Consider the following 19,251-nt stretch of genomic DNA (forward strand, 5'->3'; position numbering starts at 1 on the left):
ATTCAGATAAATACATTAATGTTTATATTTTCTATAATAAAATGAACAATTATCTATGCAACACAAAAGATATGAATCGGATTATTTTTCAATAGGAATCGATATATCGAATCGGTATCTGAATCGGCTGGTGAGTTTAGAATCGGGCATATCTAGAAATAAGAGATTACATCAACACTTCTTTAGACAAGACAAACAAGTCCTGTCATAGGCTGTTACAAAAAAAACCGAGTGATAAGAAGAAAATCTTTTAAATCAGCACACAAAAGGGTCAATTTATCGGAAAAGCGAGCTAATGTACCACAAATGCATATGATAGAGAGCTACAATTGGTTTCATCAATCATACATGTAGCTCACCACTGCTGAACAGTACAGACTTACAGTAAATATCGGCCTGAATTAACATTCAATGAAGATAATGACACGACAGTTTCAATATAGATAAAGCTCTGGAAATTGAGGCATTTCCCACATTTACAAACATGAGAAACTAAACAGAAAACCCAGATTTTCTTGGAACTACAAAAACCTCAAAACACAAATGTTGTTGACCAAGAAATAGTATTTTAAACCTGATCATGCATTGTCACTTTCTATGACATTGTTAACTCGGAAACATAGTATTTATCTATACAATGACAAAATATATACCAAAAAATAGATAAACATAATCTTTGGCTATTACATCGTTAAGTCGTCTTGAATTAATTGTCTCACATTCCTAAAGCTTGCTGATATATTTAAAATTAATTATAAATATCTTATCAACTTCAAAGGTGCATCGACGTTTACTCCTATATAACTGTAAAATATTTCAAAATGATATGAATTTAATTCATTTGTAAGATTCATGATCATTACGTATCATTTTACTAAGCAAAGTAATAATTACGTTTGTACGAGGAATGTGCACTCAGGTATTACAAATGGACAACGCCGCGCGCAACACGAGGTAGCGAAGAATATAAATAAAACGAAGTTGTTATCTATCTCTCTTGTTAGTGAAATGTCGAAATGATATCGGATAGTAGTTAAATATTACGATTAATTTAGCGGGAGTGAATATAAATATAATTTAGCTGAAAATAAATATAAGCATACTTTAGGGAATTACTAAATATACGTCGCAATGTTTATGTAGGATTCCACACTACGAACATGACATTCGATGTGATCACTGCCAAGCAGTTACATATATACCAACAACAATAATAGTAATAAGCTTAACGTCTTAATTTTATCGGCCTTTATTGCTATAGAAGCGCTCTCAATTATTGATAGAACAAAATGTCTCAAGTTTTTAAATGTTAAAATTTTTGTCCGCATTACTATTACTATCCTTCTGTCGTGTCTAAAATTGCATTGCTTGTAATAACTAATACGCATTCTATCGATGGCTTTGGTTGCAAAAAAGCTTTTTTTTAGCAAAGGAAGAAGTTGATTACCTTAGTTTTAAATTGGGAAGTACTATTTTTTAATTTTTGTTATAAATACTGAAAGATGACTAAATATGTTGCTCAAATTTATAGCTGCATGTACATCTTAACCCACACTTAGTTTCGAATATATGCATAGGCAGACTGGCTTATATTAAACTATCATTTGTATACATATTTGATACGTATATGAGAATAGGCTGAGTTTTTAAACGTTATTATTACAGGACAGCTTCAGCCAACATGACTTTGTTTACTGATCTGCAGCGGCGATGGTTTTAAGATAAAAATGGATGAAAGTGAGGTCGATCAAGAAGTGATTTTACATTCTGATAATGATGGGGATTTATTACAGCACAATGGATATGTGTGCAATGGCAGTTCAACAACAGGTGGGCTGGATGCTATGTCATTTGATATATTTATGAAATTATTCACGTCACTTCATAAGGATACTTCTCTAGCTTCATGTACATTATTTATTTGATTGCATTTGTGGAACTAATGATGTTTGACACTGTTATTAGGATTATATATTTATAGGCTGTATATATACTATTAAACTAACAGTTGACACTTTCATCATTTGTTTTATGTTTCTCATTTCGGTACAAGCTTGTTTCAAATACAGGTTTAAAGTTTTAGTATATTTAGTTTAATAGGGAAAAGTAATAAGAGATAGAAAATATTACAGAGCATGATTACTGCTGAAATTTTTTAGGCTTTTGCACTTTGTGATTTTTTTGATATTAGGGGAAAACATACTGCTAAACACGTGAAGAGAATAAATGGGAAAATAAACCACTTCCCTCAAGTTGTTCGATATGGTTAGTTATGTAGTTTGTTTTTTAAGATTGAATATGTCATCATGCCAGCTAACAGGTTGTTTCTAATATTCGCATTTTTAAATAAAATGATTTTATAAAATATCGTAAATTTTCTTTTAGAGTTGTTATAACTGTCTGACATAAACCACTGGTTGTATCTATTTTGTAAAAGTCCTTGTTTTTATGATTAAAAATACATGTGAGTCAATGTGGCTAACTAATCTATATTTATTTAAACTGAACTTTAATAACAACTCATTGAAGAATGAGTGAAGTTACTATCGACTAGATTATTTGGCAACTGATAAAATTTCATATGGCAATATTATTAGTTTATTGGAAGTATTCCAGTATTAAGTTCTTGTAATATATTATATTTGTTGCTAGCTGTATTGCGACAATGTATTGTAAGCATTAACTAGTCATTGACACGTAATTCTAAGCCATGGAAGGGCAGCAACTCATTGCTAAGGCTAATAAGTTGATTGTTATTATAGAGTTACATTGAGTTCATAGAATCATAGGGTTCATAGAAGTTCATAGAATATGAAAGTCAAATGTGAAGCTAAAAGCTTCACATTTGACTCTCAGATTCTTTGATTACATGATTTTACTGTTGAAAAATTTTTCAGTCAATAGTTCTGAGGAGGACCCCCAAGATGACCTGCTCGTAGCTATTGATCAGATGGTTTCTAGCGGAGATGGGGAGTTGTCTGAACTTAAGCTTCAAATTAGCAGGTAGACCGGAATAATCTGCATGTATCATTATTGGACAATTGATTTGTACACATCAATTCATAGACTTTTATTTACTAGTAGACGAGCAAGCATGAGTTTTATCATTGTATATGTTCATCATAAATTGCCAGTGTTTTTCACACGGCTGTAGTTGCAGCAATATTTTCTGTAGAAGCCCAATTATTTGAGACTCAAATAGATTTCAGGATCTTATAAAGTCTCTACTTCATGAAAGTTAACTACATCTCTTCTCACTTTCTCCTGACACAAACTGTACGGCTGAGACAAATTATATGTAACCTGAAGTGATGTTGAAATTATCAGCCATTGTATTCAACACAGCTATTAGGTTGCAGGTTGAATCGTAGGCTTTTTTTTGTTCGTAAAAGTCTGATTTTTTATTTATATTTAGATCAACATGTAGAAAATAGTCAGATTACTTAGTGGCCGACATAGATATATAAACCTTATATATTTTATATATCTATAGTTGGTTTATATATCTATGGTGGTCGAATACAGGAATGGTAATACTAAAGCAGTAGTTACAATGCAGGTTGTGAAGGCAAATTCTTCTCTCGCACTTATTTCTGTCATTCAAATCCTTGAAAGACACTTTTTAAACCTAAAACTAATATCTTCATTTGGTCATTGTTTGGCCCTTACTAATTTACCTTGAATAAGAAACTATGCTGACACATTTTAAATTATGTTAACTCTTTCGTTACCAAATAAATTTTTTTATGGCACCTAATTGAATATTTGGTAAAGCCTATAATTTGATAATGGCGCATATAAGTCGTCACAACTTTTGAACCAGAAGGTTTCTGAAAAAGATTCTGGTGTCGAGTTTATCAACATAAAATTTTCCATCAGATTAATAGTAAGTATTTCATAAAAAAATCTTAAGCTGAATTTGCTAACAAGTGCAGAGGATAAATCCCTGTGAATGTGTCATTAAAAAATACAGTTTTGGGGATTGGAACAGAAAAAAGGAAACGGTTTTGTATTGCGTGAATGAATAATGAGTAATTTATCTTACCTTCTACAGGACTTACCTTTTACTACTTTTGATCCTTAAAATGAGTTTTGCTGTCAATCTTGAGATCAATGTATTCTCAGCATTGTCTTCTGTTCCATGTACTTTAGATTCGTTATAAAAAAGAGCAGATTCTTCTTCAGACAATGTCAATGTCATAAACTGTGTCTCTGTTATTAATCACGTTTACTATGTCCCTGTTGTTTATTATAGTAACTCTGTTCCTGCTATTCATTACAGTGAAAAATTGTACAATGAGGAGTTGTCAAATCCTGCGTCGAATTTGACTTTTAGCCATGCCCTGTCTGCTCTTAAATGCTATATGTTTTACGAAAAAGCTTATATCAAAGAATATTGGCAATGCTGATTCAAACGTTTAAGTTCAAAGTTTACACGTCTATTAAAAGTTTAGCATATACTGTAAGTTTTAAAAAGTTGGTCAGGGTTGTAAAGATATGTACAGTCTAACCAAATACGTAGGTTATGGAAAATGTTAGTAATGCTACATAAAATTTAGAGAGAGAACTTTGAGAGAAGTCTAAACTCACAACCAAAACATGAATTGATGACTTCAAGTACCGTTTGTTAGTAGTTTACGCACTAGGGCTTTTGAGATTCTAGTAACAGTAGTAGAGCGATGATAGAAAACTAGACTCTAATCTTCTAAGCTACCCCATGGCTGAGTTTGTCACTCTGGTAAGACTCATAGGTACGGCCTATTTTAGCTGCTTTCTTATTATCTTCATCTACATTCATAAATCTCACATTATCATTGTGTGTCTGTCTGTAAGTCCGTGTAAATACCACGCGTTCCCACAATTTTTAGCTGATTCTATCCAAACTTCACATCCATGTGCTCCGTGTTTCCCGCTAGGTCGCTTAAATAGTTGGTTTCAAAACTCCATCTGGTTCCTGAAAACCAGTCTCTTTAACACCCCCCTTCGGGCTCTCTGATTAAAAATAGAAGACATCCCGGGCATCGCTTGGCTTACTGCTAGTGGGAAATGATTACATTATTACAACTTTCTGTATTTAATCTACCATTTGTTTTTACTATAATAGCTTTGATACTTTTGTGTGATTCTCAGGTACAAATCTGTTCATTGTCACCACTCTAAGTGTGCTATAGGGAACCGGGATAAACGATTGTATTCAGAATGCGATGTTGACATATGCATTCAATATAGTGTATAAAATACAAGATTAGCATTTCATATGTTTCTCTAAGTAACCAATCATAGGGCAGGAGACGGTGCTAGCAAAACTGATACGCAGTAAGGAGTGATAGAGACTAATGATTGGTGACATAAGACACCTCTCTTCCACTCACTCCTATTTCTCAAGTGGACTTGTTCGTCCAATAATTAGTATCATTGTATTTGCTTATGGCATAGCCGGCCTTCATGTGTCAAGTCTTCTCAGTGATCAGCCATGCTTCTCGGTATATGTCTGCTTTTTCTTGCTGTAAGTATATTCCTTAGTCTTATTTTTATTATAGACTGGAATCTGCAAACAAATGTCTGGAGGACAAGTTGCAAGAGATTTCTCAGCAAAAGGAAGAAGAGGCGCAACGATACAGGGAAGCAGCTCACGAGGGGAAGACACAAAGCGAGGCGGTAAGTTTGGTGCTACTTTTACTGCATTCATGTTTGAAATATCTCAACTAACTGATATTTCACTAGTACTTCATTAACTGCGCATTCAACCTAGTTAATCTGTGTCCTTGTATGTTTCACACTTAGAGAGAATCGGTGCCATAGATCATAAATTCTGTAGAGAACCTTGACTGGTTGTCAAACATAGATGGTTTTAGGGGGACCTTACGCAGAAGTTCACCACCCTTTGTTATGGTTTGATCTCAGTTGCTACTGTTACTGATGAATCCAAAGGGTTTGTTTTGTTTAGTACTTGGTTATCTTTACGAGAAATTAGTCGTGTCTGGCAGTTGTCCAAACCCATGGATGGAGATTGGAAAAAGATTGCTTCGTACGGGATTCAAACCTGCAACATTTGACTTACCAGCCGGGCACTACAATAATGCACCTTCCAGAATTTTGGAATAGTTATGCACATACCTAATCTCTGCGCTTTATTGGCACGCATGCCGATTTCTCTCTGCACACTAGACTGCCAGGGTACTAGTAATAGTGATAATAGAAATAAAGCTAGTAATTGAACTCTGAAACATATTATAGTAATGACTTGGAATCTAGTAGGCACAACCTATTTTTATAACTTACAACTGCGGTTTTGGACACGCAGACGGACAGACAGCCATGGTGGCTTTTTTCATTTTAATGATTCAATAACTTCAAAAACTGCAAGATATTATTAACCTTGATGAGAGTTTATGCAATAAAAAACCATTTTAAATAATCCTTGGGAGTTCCACCTTGGGTCTCACGGATATCTCACTGTGTTGATAGAACTACTCAGCTCGGTGGATGTATCTTATTGAATAGAGCATGTATCTCACTTGATATCAATATGTTTGTGAGGAAAAGACATAGGTTTTTATGTTTTTTCTTCCTGTTCATCAGTCTGAATATAGTTGCAGTTGATAAAACCCTAATGAGCTAAAAGTAATGGAAGTGTGTGTAACACGCTAGGAAGAATGAAAACTGAATGAAACTCTGTCTGTAGCTGCAAAAGACCATATCTAGTCAACTGAATGAAATAAATATGTGGAAGGAGAGAGTCGAGGCTAATGATAAGGCTGCTAAGAAGGCTCTAGAAGGCTGCAAATTACAGCATCAAGCGAATATGGATAAGGTATGAATACCTAGTCCACATTTCATGGTCATGAGTTGAGTATATATAAATGTATTCCTTTTTCATGCATTTGGAAAGATATAAAGCGCTGTTATAGCAACTTATTTACATCTATTGCGATTCTGTTCACAATGGTCATTATGCCTTGCACAACCTTTTTAATGGCTCTCTGAATAATGATAAGCTGTGATTCATGGAAAACTCCGAAAACATCATAGCCTTAGCTTTTCATATTCTCATTCGAGTGATTAATCGCAGATTACAAAAAAATATGATGAGTGCAAGGGAGAGAAAGAAAGCATGGTGGTAAAGTTCGCTCAAGGAGAAGCAAAGATATCGCAACTTCAGGTTACTATAGACAAGCTCGAGTTGAAGGTCAAGGATGGTATGCGAGAAAAAGAGTTGTTGACTGAAAAGTTGAGAACACTCAAGTCAGAGTCCGCTAAACATTCCAACAGTGCTGGAGCAAAGGTTTGTATTTATGGTGTTGTTGGTATTAAGGATTTATCGTAGACTAAAAAAAGATAAAAAATTGGCAAGCTGCCAGTGATATTTACAATGGTTATTTCATAGACCTATTAACTATACTTATAATTAGTTAATAGGTCTATGGGTTATTTCATGAACAATCATTTGAAACAGCAAGAGTTGATATGTTAATGTTAACATGTTAAACAAGGTTAATATGTTTTTAAGGCTTTAATTTTCTTTTGAGGGGAGTTGTTCGCTATTAGTAATAGTTGTCTATGAGTTTCCACGCTTTCTATTTTGCATAACTTCTGCTTTAAAACTGCCATTATTATTCTTTCCTAATGCTGAGAATCTTTCCAATTTGCAAGGTAGTTTATAAAAAAGAAGACATGGTCTAATGAAAGGTGCCAATTTTCTGTTAATTACTTTGCTTGCAGAACATTTTTTCATGCCTCCCAGGGAACCAAACATCTAGGAAATCAGTACATGCACCATAATATAACTGCAATATAATTCAGGTGTTTATGCATTACCGTAGTTGTCGTTTCCACTCCATTGTCGAACACACAGGAAGTGATAGTAATTTTCATTCAACTTTAGTGTAATTATGGGGCAAGTGAAATGATAATTTTACTTGCTTTCACTAGATTGCCTGACATATAATTTTTGTATAACATACAATGTAATACAATATAATATAATAACATACAATGTAATACAGTATAATATAATAACATACAATGTAATACAATATAATATAATAACATACAACGTAATACAATATAATATAATAACATACAATGTAATATAATATAATAACATACAATGTAATACAATATAATATAATAACATACCATGTAATACAATATAATATAATAACATACAATGTAATACAATATAATATAATAACATACAATGTAATACAATATAATATAATAACATACAATGTAATACAATATAATATAATAACATACAATGTAATACAATATAATATAATAACATGCAATGTAATACAATATAATATAATAACATACCATGTAAAATTCTAGCAAAAAAGTGAACTTTGCTTCTGAAGTAGTTTTCAACATGCTATAAGCAAAATTTCTCAACCCACACTTTTGTAAGCAAAAGTGAAAAGGCTGGTGATAATTACAAAAACACAACAAAGTATGTAAATTATCTGAACCCATGCGCTGCCAAAACTACACTCCTTTCCCGGGTTTCTAAAATTAAATGCATGTATCGGTCGGTTTTTATTGATTATGACTTTAATTTAGTTTTTACATAGAATTTAGTCTTTTACATTAATTTTTTAACACACATTTGCTTCAATGTGTAATTACTTTGTACAATTTATTAAGGAGTTATAATAGGTGTTTGCGCTGTGCAAGGACTATAGGAATATTAGCTCTACCAAGCTACAGTTAATATGCATTGTATAAAGCATCTCGTGACGAATGAACTTGATATGTTAAGGTTTGACCTAATATATAGCTCTATTCTGGACTCCTGCGTAGCCAACATTAAGCATGCAAATATTGTAATTATTTGTTGTATATTTCATAAAGTTTTAACAATACTTCACAGTGGGATGGAGTTGTGCCCTTCTTTCATTGTTGAAGCTTATGCGTCTTTTCAGTCACACAGTAAAACACATGGTTGAATGCGAGTTGGATTTTTTAAACAAAGATTGATCAATGTTTTATTTGAAATTACTCAAGTTTTTGTTCAGAAAAAAATTGATATTTTTTGATCAAATTATTAATATCGTCTAAAGTGTTTCTCGGGCGAAGTCAATTTTTGTGCTAGTTCCTGTCAGTCATCAGCACCCACGCAAATCTGCCTCTTGAATGTTTTGCACATCCTGCTAGCAGAATATCTTTACTCTAGAAATAGATCAAGATTTGCTGAAGTATTAAGAAACTATGATTAGCATTTTATAAAAAACTAGCGGAAGGCCCGGCATTGCACGGGTATTGAAAATCAGCTTATAAACAGTGAAAGGTAATGTGGCTGCCTGCCACTTGCCATTAGCCTGGCACATTGCCAATGGCTAATTTGAGTAAACTTACTAATAAGAGCCGTGAGAGCAAGCATAAAATTACATTGCGCTGTAATGAAGAGTGGTGGTGTATTTTTACCCACAAAGCGACATATATCGTCCAATGAATCTATCAATTTCACATAGCTTAATTGGTAAGGTATTTGCCTGGTGAATGCGAGGTTTGGAGATCAAATCTTCTGCGATACGAATTATTCATTCCAATATTTTAATAACTGTAACTTGACAAACCGAAGCACACACACAGACGGACAAACTTTTAGATTTATATATGGGTGTGCTCATAAATAATGATGGGACATTTAGAGTTAGTTGATGCCAATTACACATAGACATTAGTTTCCAGTATACAACTCTCTGAATTAATTGATGCCGTATTTCCTTGGCTTTCAGATAATATAAAGTTTACTGCTTCTAAAATAGTAGTTCCAGAGCTATGGAGTGCAACACGCGTAAATGATGGGACATCACAAAAATTTGTTTTTTTGTGCTTTGTATTCAACTTTGAAGTTTCTGTGAGTTAGCTGAATTTTAAAGCATAAGACTTTCAAAAAACATTGACCACTTATGCAGGTGGTTTGATTAACTTTGACTTTGGTTTTATCTAATTAAATGCCTCAAACAGCTATCCTGGAAAATGTGAATGATGGGACACTACAACAGCGAATGATGGGACACGTCTGAAAATGATTTACAAATATCAAGTTACTTGAAGAACTATGTCCATGTTTTTATTGTAACTATATAACACACATAATTTTAAACAAGATCATAATACTATCATTATTGATTATGTAATACATTGTAGTGACAATATATGGTAAAATAATAAAAATACATGTTTCTACTAAAACTATCAAGTAAAGGAAAAAATGCAGTATGTATTTACAAAGCGGTGTGCTTTACAGGGAGAAACATAGGAGTAAAACTATTTAACATGTTTGAATTTTTCTGTCAGAATATACTGCTCCCGTTTATTTAGACTTGGACAGATATTAAAAAAGCTATGACACACCAATTTCACATCCTTGCTAATCCGACCATGTGCAACAATATAAGATCCTGTTGGAACAAGATGGTGAATAAGCTGTGTGCCTTTTAAAGCTATTATATTTTTCCATCGCTGGTTCAGATATTATTTTTTCTCTAAAATTTCATCAGATTTTACTAAAACAACTGCAGCAGTTGAGCTTTTACATGATTGAGCAAAGCTCTCTGCATTGGTCACATCAGCTTTGCGCCCCATAACACAGTGCAACGCACCAATCTTTTCAAAAAACCTCCCAAAGCATCCACTGGCCCTTTTACATTGAAGGTAGCAAAAAAGTTCCATTCAAAATGCTCAAGTTCATGGGCCACCTTAAACCACTGAAGATTAGCAAACATGAAACGGTTTTTGAACTGTGCCTCTGAGCCATCTGAAAACATGCAGACTGAAGTTATGAGTTCATTTTCAGATTTTATCATCGATATCAGCTTGTCAATGTACACATAAACTGAATACTTATCATGATTTAGGTAGTCACTGACAAAGCAAACGCTATGTATTCCATTTACAGTCCATGTGCAACAGGTAAACAATGTAGCCTGGGTGTATGCCCAGTGAGCAGCTTGTGTTTCATCCTGACAAAATGTTTGGTAGTTTTTACTAAAATCAACATGCACAACTGCTTCGTTTGGTCCCAATTCCTTTTCAAATTGTTCATATTATGAGGTTTGCGCATCTTTAATGTAACAGTGAGTCAGAAAAGTATCCCATCGTTTCACCAAACAATCTGGAGCTCATTAACTGAACCTTCATGCCTTACCTTTTGAACTTTTTTACCACTGAAACCAAACTACTTGTGTGTCCACATCGTTTATGACAACCAAATAGAAATCTTTTACTGACTTACAAATCACTACACTGAGTATTAAGCGTGTGCATACACTTTTTGTTAGTACGATCACATACAATGGTATTGACTAACGCACGACCGCTAGATGGTAAACTACGGTTCTTAGCTAGCACAAAAACGCACATCAACATATTCTCATGTATTGAACACACACGAACATTATGAGGCATATCATCTAGAGGAAATACTTGAGCTGGTCTGAGCTCAGTAAAATTGGTTCTACCTATAGGGTTTGTGTCATTGTACTAAGCCTTGTAGAGCTCGTGTGTCTCACTGATGTTATGGTAAAGATGGCACTTCTGAACTATTCCTCCATTGTCGCATCTTCAATCTTTTATACCTAGAGTTTGTAGGAATATATCATCTCTTAAATAGATAGTTTGGACCTTCTCAACAGTATCATTAGCAACTTGGCTGCCTGCCACGTCTCTCATCAATGTCTACTTCAGCTAAATGCACTCCGACATGAAGGGCCAGCTTGCGAACAGCTTGTCTAGATCTACAAGGACTGTTAGGTAGAGCTTTCTGCAGTCTCTTGACAGCTTCACCTTATGATTGTCTGTTTCTGAAGGCACCAGCTACAATAAAAAAATTTCACATTATAAATAAATTTTGTACACATTCTAAAGTTGCAAACAAAAGCTGCCAAATATAAAAATGTACATATAATATATATAAAATAAATAAATTGTAGAAAAACGTCTGCAAAGAATGTACAATCTACATACTATACAAGAGATAAATTTTAAATTAATGTATAATAGTGATTTTATAAGATACATAAAGGTACTTACAATACTTACAGTACTTACAATACTTACAGTACTTACAATACTTACAATTGGGTAATTTTACAGTTAACACTTTTTTCTTTTCTATTTGCTTAAGTTTACGCTCTCTCGTATTCGTGTTTTTTCTTCTATATCCTTGTCTGACATGTTTTCCTTTTGGTGATACCTCTTTGAATTTGCTGCTTGTGCTGATAAATATACTGTCTTAGTTTTGTCGTCAGCTTTCATTTTAGATTGATATACCTTTGTACGCTCATTATGAGTCTTGGTTGTGTTGTTGCTGGGTAGACTACACTGAATACTGATATAGGTTGTTTCCAATTATAATTTATACTTGCTAACGTTAGTGAGTGTAGTTGCTTTCCAACTCCCACTAGTCTAAAGGCTATTAGTTGCTAAAGTAGTTGCTTTCAAACTCCTTGAGATCTAATGGCTAGCAGAAACACCTTTGAAGGTCTTTACTAAGAAAGTCTATGATTGTACTTTAAACTTAATGACACTTCTTAAAATCTGATGTAAGTCTAGACCAGTGGTTCGTAACCAGGGGTAATTCCACTCTGGTTAATAACTCAAAACACAAGTTTTGTGTTCTAGACAAAAGTTGTAATCCTTTAACTCAAATTTCATTCTTTTTTTCAAAACTTACATTCACATCCACAAATAAGCTTTAATCTCAAAAACGTCCAAGAACTGGCTTACAATAGAGTAATAGCAATCCCTTTAACTCAAAGTATTGTTATCCTACCGGTATCATTCAAGGCGTCCCATCATTCACAACAGCTATCAAATATGACAACTGGTAGAAAGCTGCAGTTTAAGGTATATGAAGGGAATACTATTTTTACTTTGCATATAGATTTTGTTGCTGTATTCACAAATTGAGCTGAGTATGTAAATTTAAACATGTTTTTCGCGAATGATGAGACATTTCTACCAGCGCCTTTCATAATGTTTGTTCTACACTTTAAAATACAAATATCATAGTGTTATTTTACATATTCAACTAGAAACAATGTCTGAGTGATGTTCACAAGAGAAATGATTGTTTTGACATTTTACTTCCCTGTTACAATTCATTAAAAAAACTGAAAATTTATAATTAATTGATGATTCAAAGAACCTTGAAGTTCAATGGTGAATAGGCCAACAAAAATATTCATGTAAAATAATGCTGTTATATACATGTATTTGCTATCTTGGGCTTTCTATGTGGAAAACTTTCAATATTATTCACCACAAATTAAAATTTTTTTTAGCTGAAAAATCATTTATGGATAAGCCCATATATAGATCGGCTGAATGCCTTGCGTTGCTTGGGTAATGAAAATATAGCTTACAAACATTACCTTATCTACTACATTACCTTTACACTACATTACCTTCAACTGTTTATAAGCTGTTTTTATACCCTTGCAATGCTGGGTATTCTCCTAGTGAGGCCAGCTGGCAATTGTTACGTGTGACGCACGTCGTTATGCATATTTTAACTATGTAATGAACATCTTTACCATTATTGATAGCTATGCTCAGTTGAACGCCGTAGTCTAATGAATATGCTGGTCGCCTCCATAACTGGAGGTACTGAGATCAAATCTCTGCAAAGCGGATTTTTCATTACTAAAACGTTATTGCTATAACTGGACAGATGGACAGACACTGAGATGTATATATATAGATAATTTTTTAACTCAAAATCATTTATATACGCCATGAAATGACTGGTCAACACCGTAGGTTTTTTTTACCCCTGGCCAAATATGCGTGTACTAGCAAACAATTTTAGCTAGTTACAAAGGAAACTGATGCTTCAAGAATGTGATTTTACCAAATTCTTGAAATTTTGTGATTCTACTTTAAAGACTACATAACGACATGATATTACCAGGTCGTTTTACATGACCTTCAATCGATGACCTTTAATCGATGACCTTTAATCGATGACCTTTAATCGATGACCTCTAATCGATGACCTCTAATCGACGACCTTTAATCGATGACCTCTAATCGATGACCTTTAATCGATGACCTTTAATCGCTGACCTTTAATCGCTGACCTTTAATCGCTGACCTTTAATCGATGACCTTTAATCGATGGCCTTTAATCGATGACCTTTAACCAATGACCTTAAATCAACAGGACCTTTAATGAATGTGACTTTTAAGGCGGAGAAAGTGTTTTTGTGTTTTATTTATCAATTTAGTTATTGCTCTTAAATGCTAAATAAATTTTAGGTATCAGAAGTAGCAGCACTTAAAAAAGAGCTCGAGGTCTGCAAGGATTCGATATCCTCCCATGAGTACAGGACAAAGTGGGCTCAGAATAAACTGAGGTCAGAGGTCGAGGCTCATAAGGTAAGTATTCTTCTTCAACACCTCAGACTGTTTTAGTGCGTTTCTCACGCATTCATCGGGTGGTCCATTCATCAAGCCAACTTAGTTGTTAGTTCTTTCGTAGTTGTTTACATTATCTCTATGATAAATTGAAGGATGGGTGAATAAGGAGCCAGAATGTAATTAAATCATATGATTGATTGACAATTCGTCTGAGAGACATGATGATAGTTTCATCTACCAAACTTGTTCATGAAACTATCTGTATGAGTGATTTTTTTCCTTGAGATCTTAGCCGAACTTGATATATGAAAAAGTAGTTGCTTGAATTGGCGGATGAATGAAACGCACCAACTTTCAAAGTAGATGATTTGATTTTAGCTGTAGGTGTCATTAGTGCATAAGAGTGAAAGCGTGAAATTTCTTGTAAGGTTTTGTGCTGATATTTTGCTGTCCTACAACTTTTGTTGACACAGTTTTGTACAAAACTGTGTCTACAAAACACAGTTTGTAGATATTTCTGTGTCTACAAATGTAGACATGGAAATTTGTAGACATTTCTGTCTGCAATTGTAGACAGAAATGTCTACAAATTTCTGTGTAGACATGTAGAAATGTCTACAAATGTAGACATTTGTAGACATTTCTACATATGTCGACAAATGTCTGCATTTGTCTACATATGTAGATATTTGTTGACATTTCTACATCATCAACTTGCAACAATATGGCCCTTGTTTATTTTCATTGTGTTGGTTTTGTTACAGTCTGTGGAACTGAATAGATTTTCCATTCCATAAGTAACATTCTATTGCACTAGTTTAAATGAATGTTAAGCATGTAAATAGGTCAATGGCAGACTTTTAAAGAAAGGCAAATATCGTTTACCTTTATTTGATAGAACTAGGAGAAACCACGCCAGTTTCATAGACATACGGTAATTGTATTTAATTCAATCCTTGAAGGCTACTTTGACTAAAATCAGTGCAGTTGCAATATCTTGATCTTGCTATTAGTAATTATCATATCTAGTATATTTACAGAGATCTATTTCATCTGACTATCACACCACCTTATTTTGTTGAGCAGGAAACCAAAACGAAACTGGAGGAGACGACCCGAAGGCTGAAAGAAAGCAAGGAGGAATGTGTGACAATTCGCACCAACTGTCAGGAGATGATTAAAACGTATCAAGAATCAGAAGAGATCAAATCCAACAGTTTGGATATTGAGTTGAAGAAAAAGGATGCAGAGCTGCAGGAGAAATCGGCCGCCCTTGCAAATCAAACACAGGTAATTTGCTTTACACAATAAAATATTTATTTTAGTGAAGGAGTTGTCTCTTCACAACAATTTGTGAGGAAAAAACTCTGAAACATGAAAAAACATGAAATATGTAACTAATTATTCATTGTGATTAATAGATTTTTCCTTTGTGAAAATGTTTAAACTATATTTATGAATAAAAAATGTTATTATCGTTCTAGTTTGACATCAATAGTAGAATGGCAATTCTCCTAAAAATGTTTATGCTGCTGTGCACCTTCTACTGTACAATCACGCATTTACATGTAGATATGTTATCAGTTGTTGAAATAATTACATTTGTATCTTAAAAATTTTCTCAGCAATTTTTGTGTGCTATTTCCTTAGAAGCTCTCGAGTGTTAGTTTGACTGATAATAATAACCTACTGCTTGTCCAATTAGCAACTGTTTCTTTGAGTCTCGCTCATCACGCCAAGTGTATGATGAGACAAAAATGACTACGTTCTCTGTTGTATTATCTTTCCTTCTGGTTAGTATGCTGAGAAACTAGCATAATTGTTTTGATAGGTAATTCTGTGTCATAGTTGTACTTGAGACCTCAACATCACTTCATCATCATATTTTTAAGATTTTTAGCTATTCTGATCTTTTTCATTTTTGCTGTTAAAACTATCATTTGCTGCACTTTTAGTCAGATTTTTAATTAGGAACTGGGAGATGTTTTTGTTGTTTAAAGACATGATTTAATTTTCATATGCTTTTGAGCAATGAAACTTTACCCTCAGTATCTTAAAAAGAAAACCTTTTGCATGAACTATTCCTTCCTCAAACTTGCACTGAATCTTGTTTATTCTCTCTGAATATAGACGTTGGAGTCAATAAAAACTCAGCTAGAGAAGACATGGAAAGAGGCTGATATTTTACGCAAACAATCAGGAGCAGGGGAGGTGAAGGTCAGTATAGTGTTTGCAGTTCTCTGTTTTGTTTGCGCTAACTAATATTTTAACTTTTGTGAATAATATATATCATCATAGATCACATCATAGATCACATCATTGGTCACATCATAGGTCACATCATAGGTCACGTCATAGGTCACATCATAGGTCACATCATAGGTCACGTCATAGGTCACATCATAGGTCACATCATAGGTCAGAGGTCACATCATAGGTCAGAGGTCACATCATAGGTCAGAGGTCACATCATAGGTCGATCAACATTTGTGTGAGTAATGGTCAAAAAGGTATTAGTAATTTCTAGAGATGCCTCAATGCAACATATGAGAGTCGATCTATTTACCAATCTATTTACCAATCCAGAATCGCTTTTGTTGCATGGTTGATTGATTTTTTGTTGCAGAAAAAATTATAGTACATATGGATCTATTTATTGAACAGTGTAAAAATAGTGCAGTTAGTGCAAAAATATAATTTTATGAGATAAAGCCTGGTTCACACTATATCGTCGTATCTCGGTGTTGAAGCCACAATACTTTGGTGATCGGCGATGATAACCATGTTCACACTATCACATACCCCTCCGCGTTTGCATCAGTGATGTAGTGTTCTCATTTTTCTTTCTAATTTTTTGCGAAGAAACCTCCTTGTTTTTGCATGCTGGAGTCAAATAATAGTCCTGCAGTGACTATTATAAATGGAAATTAATAAATCACGCTATCCGCATCCGTTAATTACCATTACCAAAATGGTTCCCATTGTACAGGCTGTCGTCGATGCTCAGCGAATTATCAGGAAAGTTTGACAGCTGCAAACCTTCCCAACGTATTCGCGTTGCTTTGTCGATGCCATCGGCTTATGGTTCACATAATCGACGATACACGCCGAAAAGACCATACCGACATCAGCGATATAGCGTGAACCAGACTTATGTATTACATTCATTCATAGCCTGTGATTAGCTGTAATGACTTGTATCTTTGTAAATTGATGTTACCACACATATAATTTAGGCTATATCTTAACCAAATTTAGAAAACTAGTTACCCAAACTACCAGATATGTTTGCTCAAATACGAATGAAAGTAATTTCCTGTATTGAAATTTGTATTAGATTAATAAAAACAAACTAAAAACGTGCAGTTTTCTATTATTTGTTAGTTATGATCCTATTAACATGACCAATAGTAGATTTACAGAACATACCTGAAGTTTCAGATTTGTTTAAGAAGAGATCAGTCGCGACTCATCCAGGTATGTAATCTTTGTATCGGTGTCGGTACCAATAGTGATACCAGAATTTGGGCATCTAATTATATACCTGTAAAAAACATGTAATATATTAGTGGTGATTACAGTTCCTAAATCAGGGCCACTGTTTTTTATTATTTTAGATGGAAGAATTAGAAAAAACAAACAATATAAAAATACGAGAATTAGATGACTTAAGTGCGTGTGTTAAAAGTCTAAGAGAGGAAAACTCCCAGATTAGGCAGAAGTTGCAGGAAATGCAGACACTTGAGCAAGAGGTGGTTTTGTAAGTACCTTACCATTTGGTCTCTGTTATAAATTTGTTCACTAAATACAGCTTAATGAGGAAATATAAAATAATGGCCCTTCTAGACTTAGCTCCTAAAATATACGACTTATCAATGTATTCATGTTAGCCTGATGCTGAATGAGATATTCTCTTTGTAGGGAAACAGTATAGTTGGTTTTTATTGACTAAAAAGCAGTTACATGTATTGTTAATATTCCTTGAAGTAATCGACAGACAGTTATCTATGTAGGATATAATTACCTTAATTTACTAGCTGTCCCTCTCGGCGTTGCCCGGGTATTAAAAATCAGTTTATAAACAATGAGAAGTGATGAGATTTGCTTACCATTTGCTGGTAGGCGGCTCTCTAGCAAGTGACAGGCCATTGCTAAGTGGCGTGGCACATTGCCAATGAAAAATTCCACTGACCTAGTTAGTAAGCTTCAAATGCCGGTAGGCGATGACATTTCGTCAGCATTGTTACCCAGCTATTCTAATAATAGCTATAGCCAGAATGCAGACAGACATATGACATCCAGACATAAAACATACTTTCAGAAATATATATACAGCTAAGCCTTCAGGTTTGTCTGGTATGTCTGTAGAAAGAAGAGGGAGTGCGAGGACATGCAGGGCCAGGTGGTTAACATAACTCAAACAGTTGAGGAATATCGATCAGACATAGAGGCTTGTAAGAAGAGAGATAGTGAGATGCTCCAATTAACGCAGAAGATGACAGAAAGGAATACCGAGCTGCAATCAGAAAACTCTGCCCTCAAGTCTAAGGTCTGTCCTGTTGTTGACTGGAAAGAAGAGTAGGCTGGGCTGTAGAGTAACTGCTCTCATAAGTGCAACTGTAATTACAAATTTTCCATCATCAGCGGTAAATCTGTGAGAGGTTTATATACATGTATGGTTGTTTCTCTTGTCATGCTGCTAGCATTGTTTATTTCTTTTATGTGTTTCTTGCGTTTTTCAAACATTGATTTCCAACATTTTTACTTGCCGCTTTCTCGATCTCTGCTCACTCCAATAACTGTAGTTGGCTGATTAGGTCTGAATTAAGAGACTTTTTAGGTCCAGAATATTGTCATTCTTCAGAAAGTTCCTTTGTTATT

General features: G+C 34.1%; 2 protein-coding genes across 3 annotated transcripts in view; one reads left to right on the top strand and one right to left on the bottom strand.

Moving 5' to 3' along the window:
* LOC137400211 (tudor domain-containing protein 1-like) overlaps window positions 1–960 on the bottom strand; it is a 46,695-nt gene extending 45,735 nt beyond the window's left edge. For both annotated transcript variants that reach the window (XM_068086550.1, XM_068086542.1), the window contains exon 1: window positions 895–960. The gene's annotated coding sequence lies outside the window, so the exon portion shown is untranslated. The remainder of the gene's footprint in view (window positions 1–894) is intronic.
* A 710-nt stretch (window positions 961–1,670) lies between these two features.
* The window catches only part of LOC137400229 (coiled-coil domain-containing protein 186-like), a 54,634-nt gene continuing 37,053 nt past the window's right edge, over window positions 1,671–19,251 (top strand). The window contains exons 1-10 of the mRNA XM_068086560.1: window positions 1,671–1,830; window positions 2,898–3,003; window positions 5,541–5,658; window positions 6,686–6,814; window positions 7,073–7,285; window positions 14,269–14,388; window positions 15,457–15,660; window positions 16,501–16,587; window positions 17,988–18,130; window positions 18,739–18,919. Of these exons, the coding sequence (XP_067942661.1) occupies window positions 1,728–1,830; window positions 2,898–3,003; window positions 5,541–5,658; window positions 6,686–6,814; window positions 7,073–7,285; window positions 14,269–14,388; window positions 15,457–15,660; window positions 16,501–16,587; window positions 17,988–18,130; window positions 18,739–18,919 (1,404 nt within the window). The 5' untranslated portion in view covers window positions 1,671–1,727. The remainder of the gene's footprint in view (window positions 1,831–2,897; window positions 3,004–5,540; window positions 5,659–6,685; window positions 6,815–7,072; window positions 7,286–14,268; window positions 14,389–15,456; window positions 15,661–16,500; window positions 16,588–17,987; window positions 18,131–18,738; window positions 18,920–19,251) is intronic.

Source organism: Watersipora subatra, chromosome 1, assembly GCF_963576615.1.
Source record: "Watersipora subatra chromosome 1, tzWatSuba1.1, whole genome shotgun sequence".
Taxonomy (NCBI): domain Eukaryota; kingdom Metazoa; phylum Bryozoa; class Gymnolaemata; order Cheilostomatida; family Watersiporidae; genus Watersipora; species Watersipora subatra.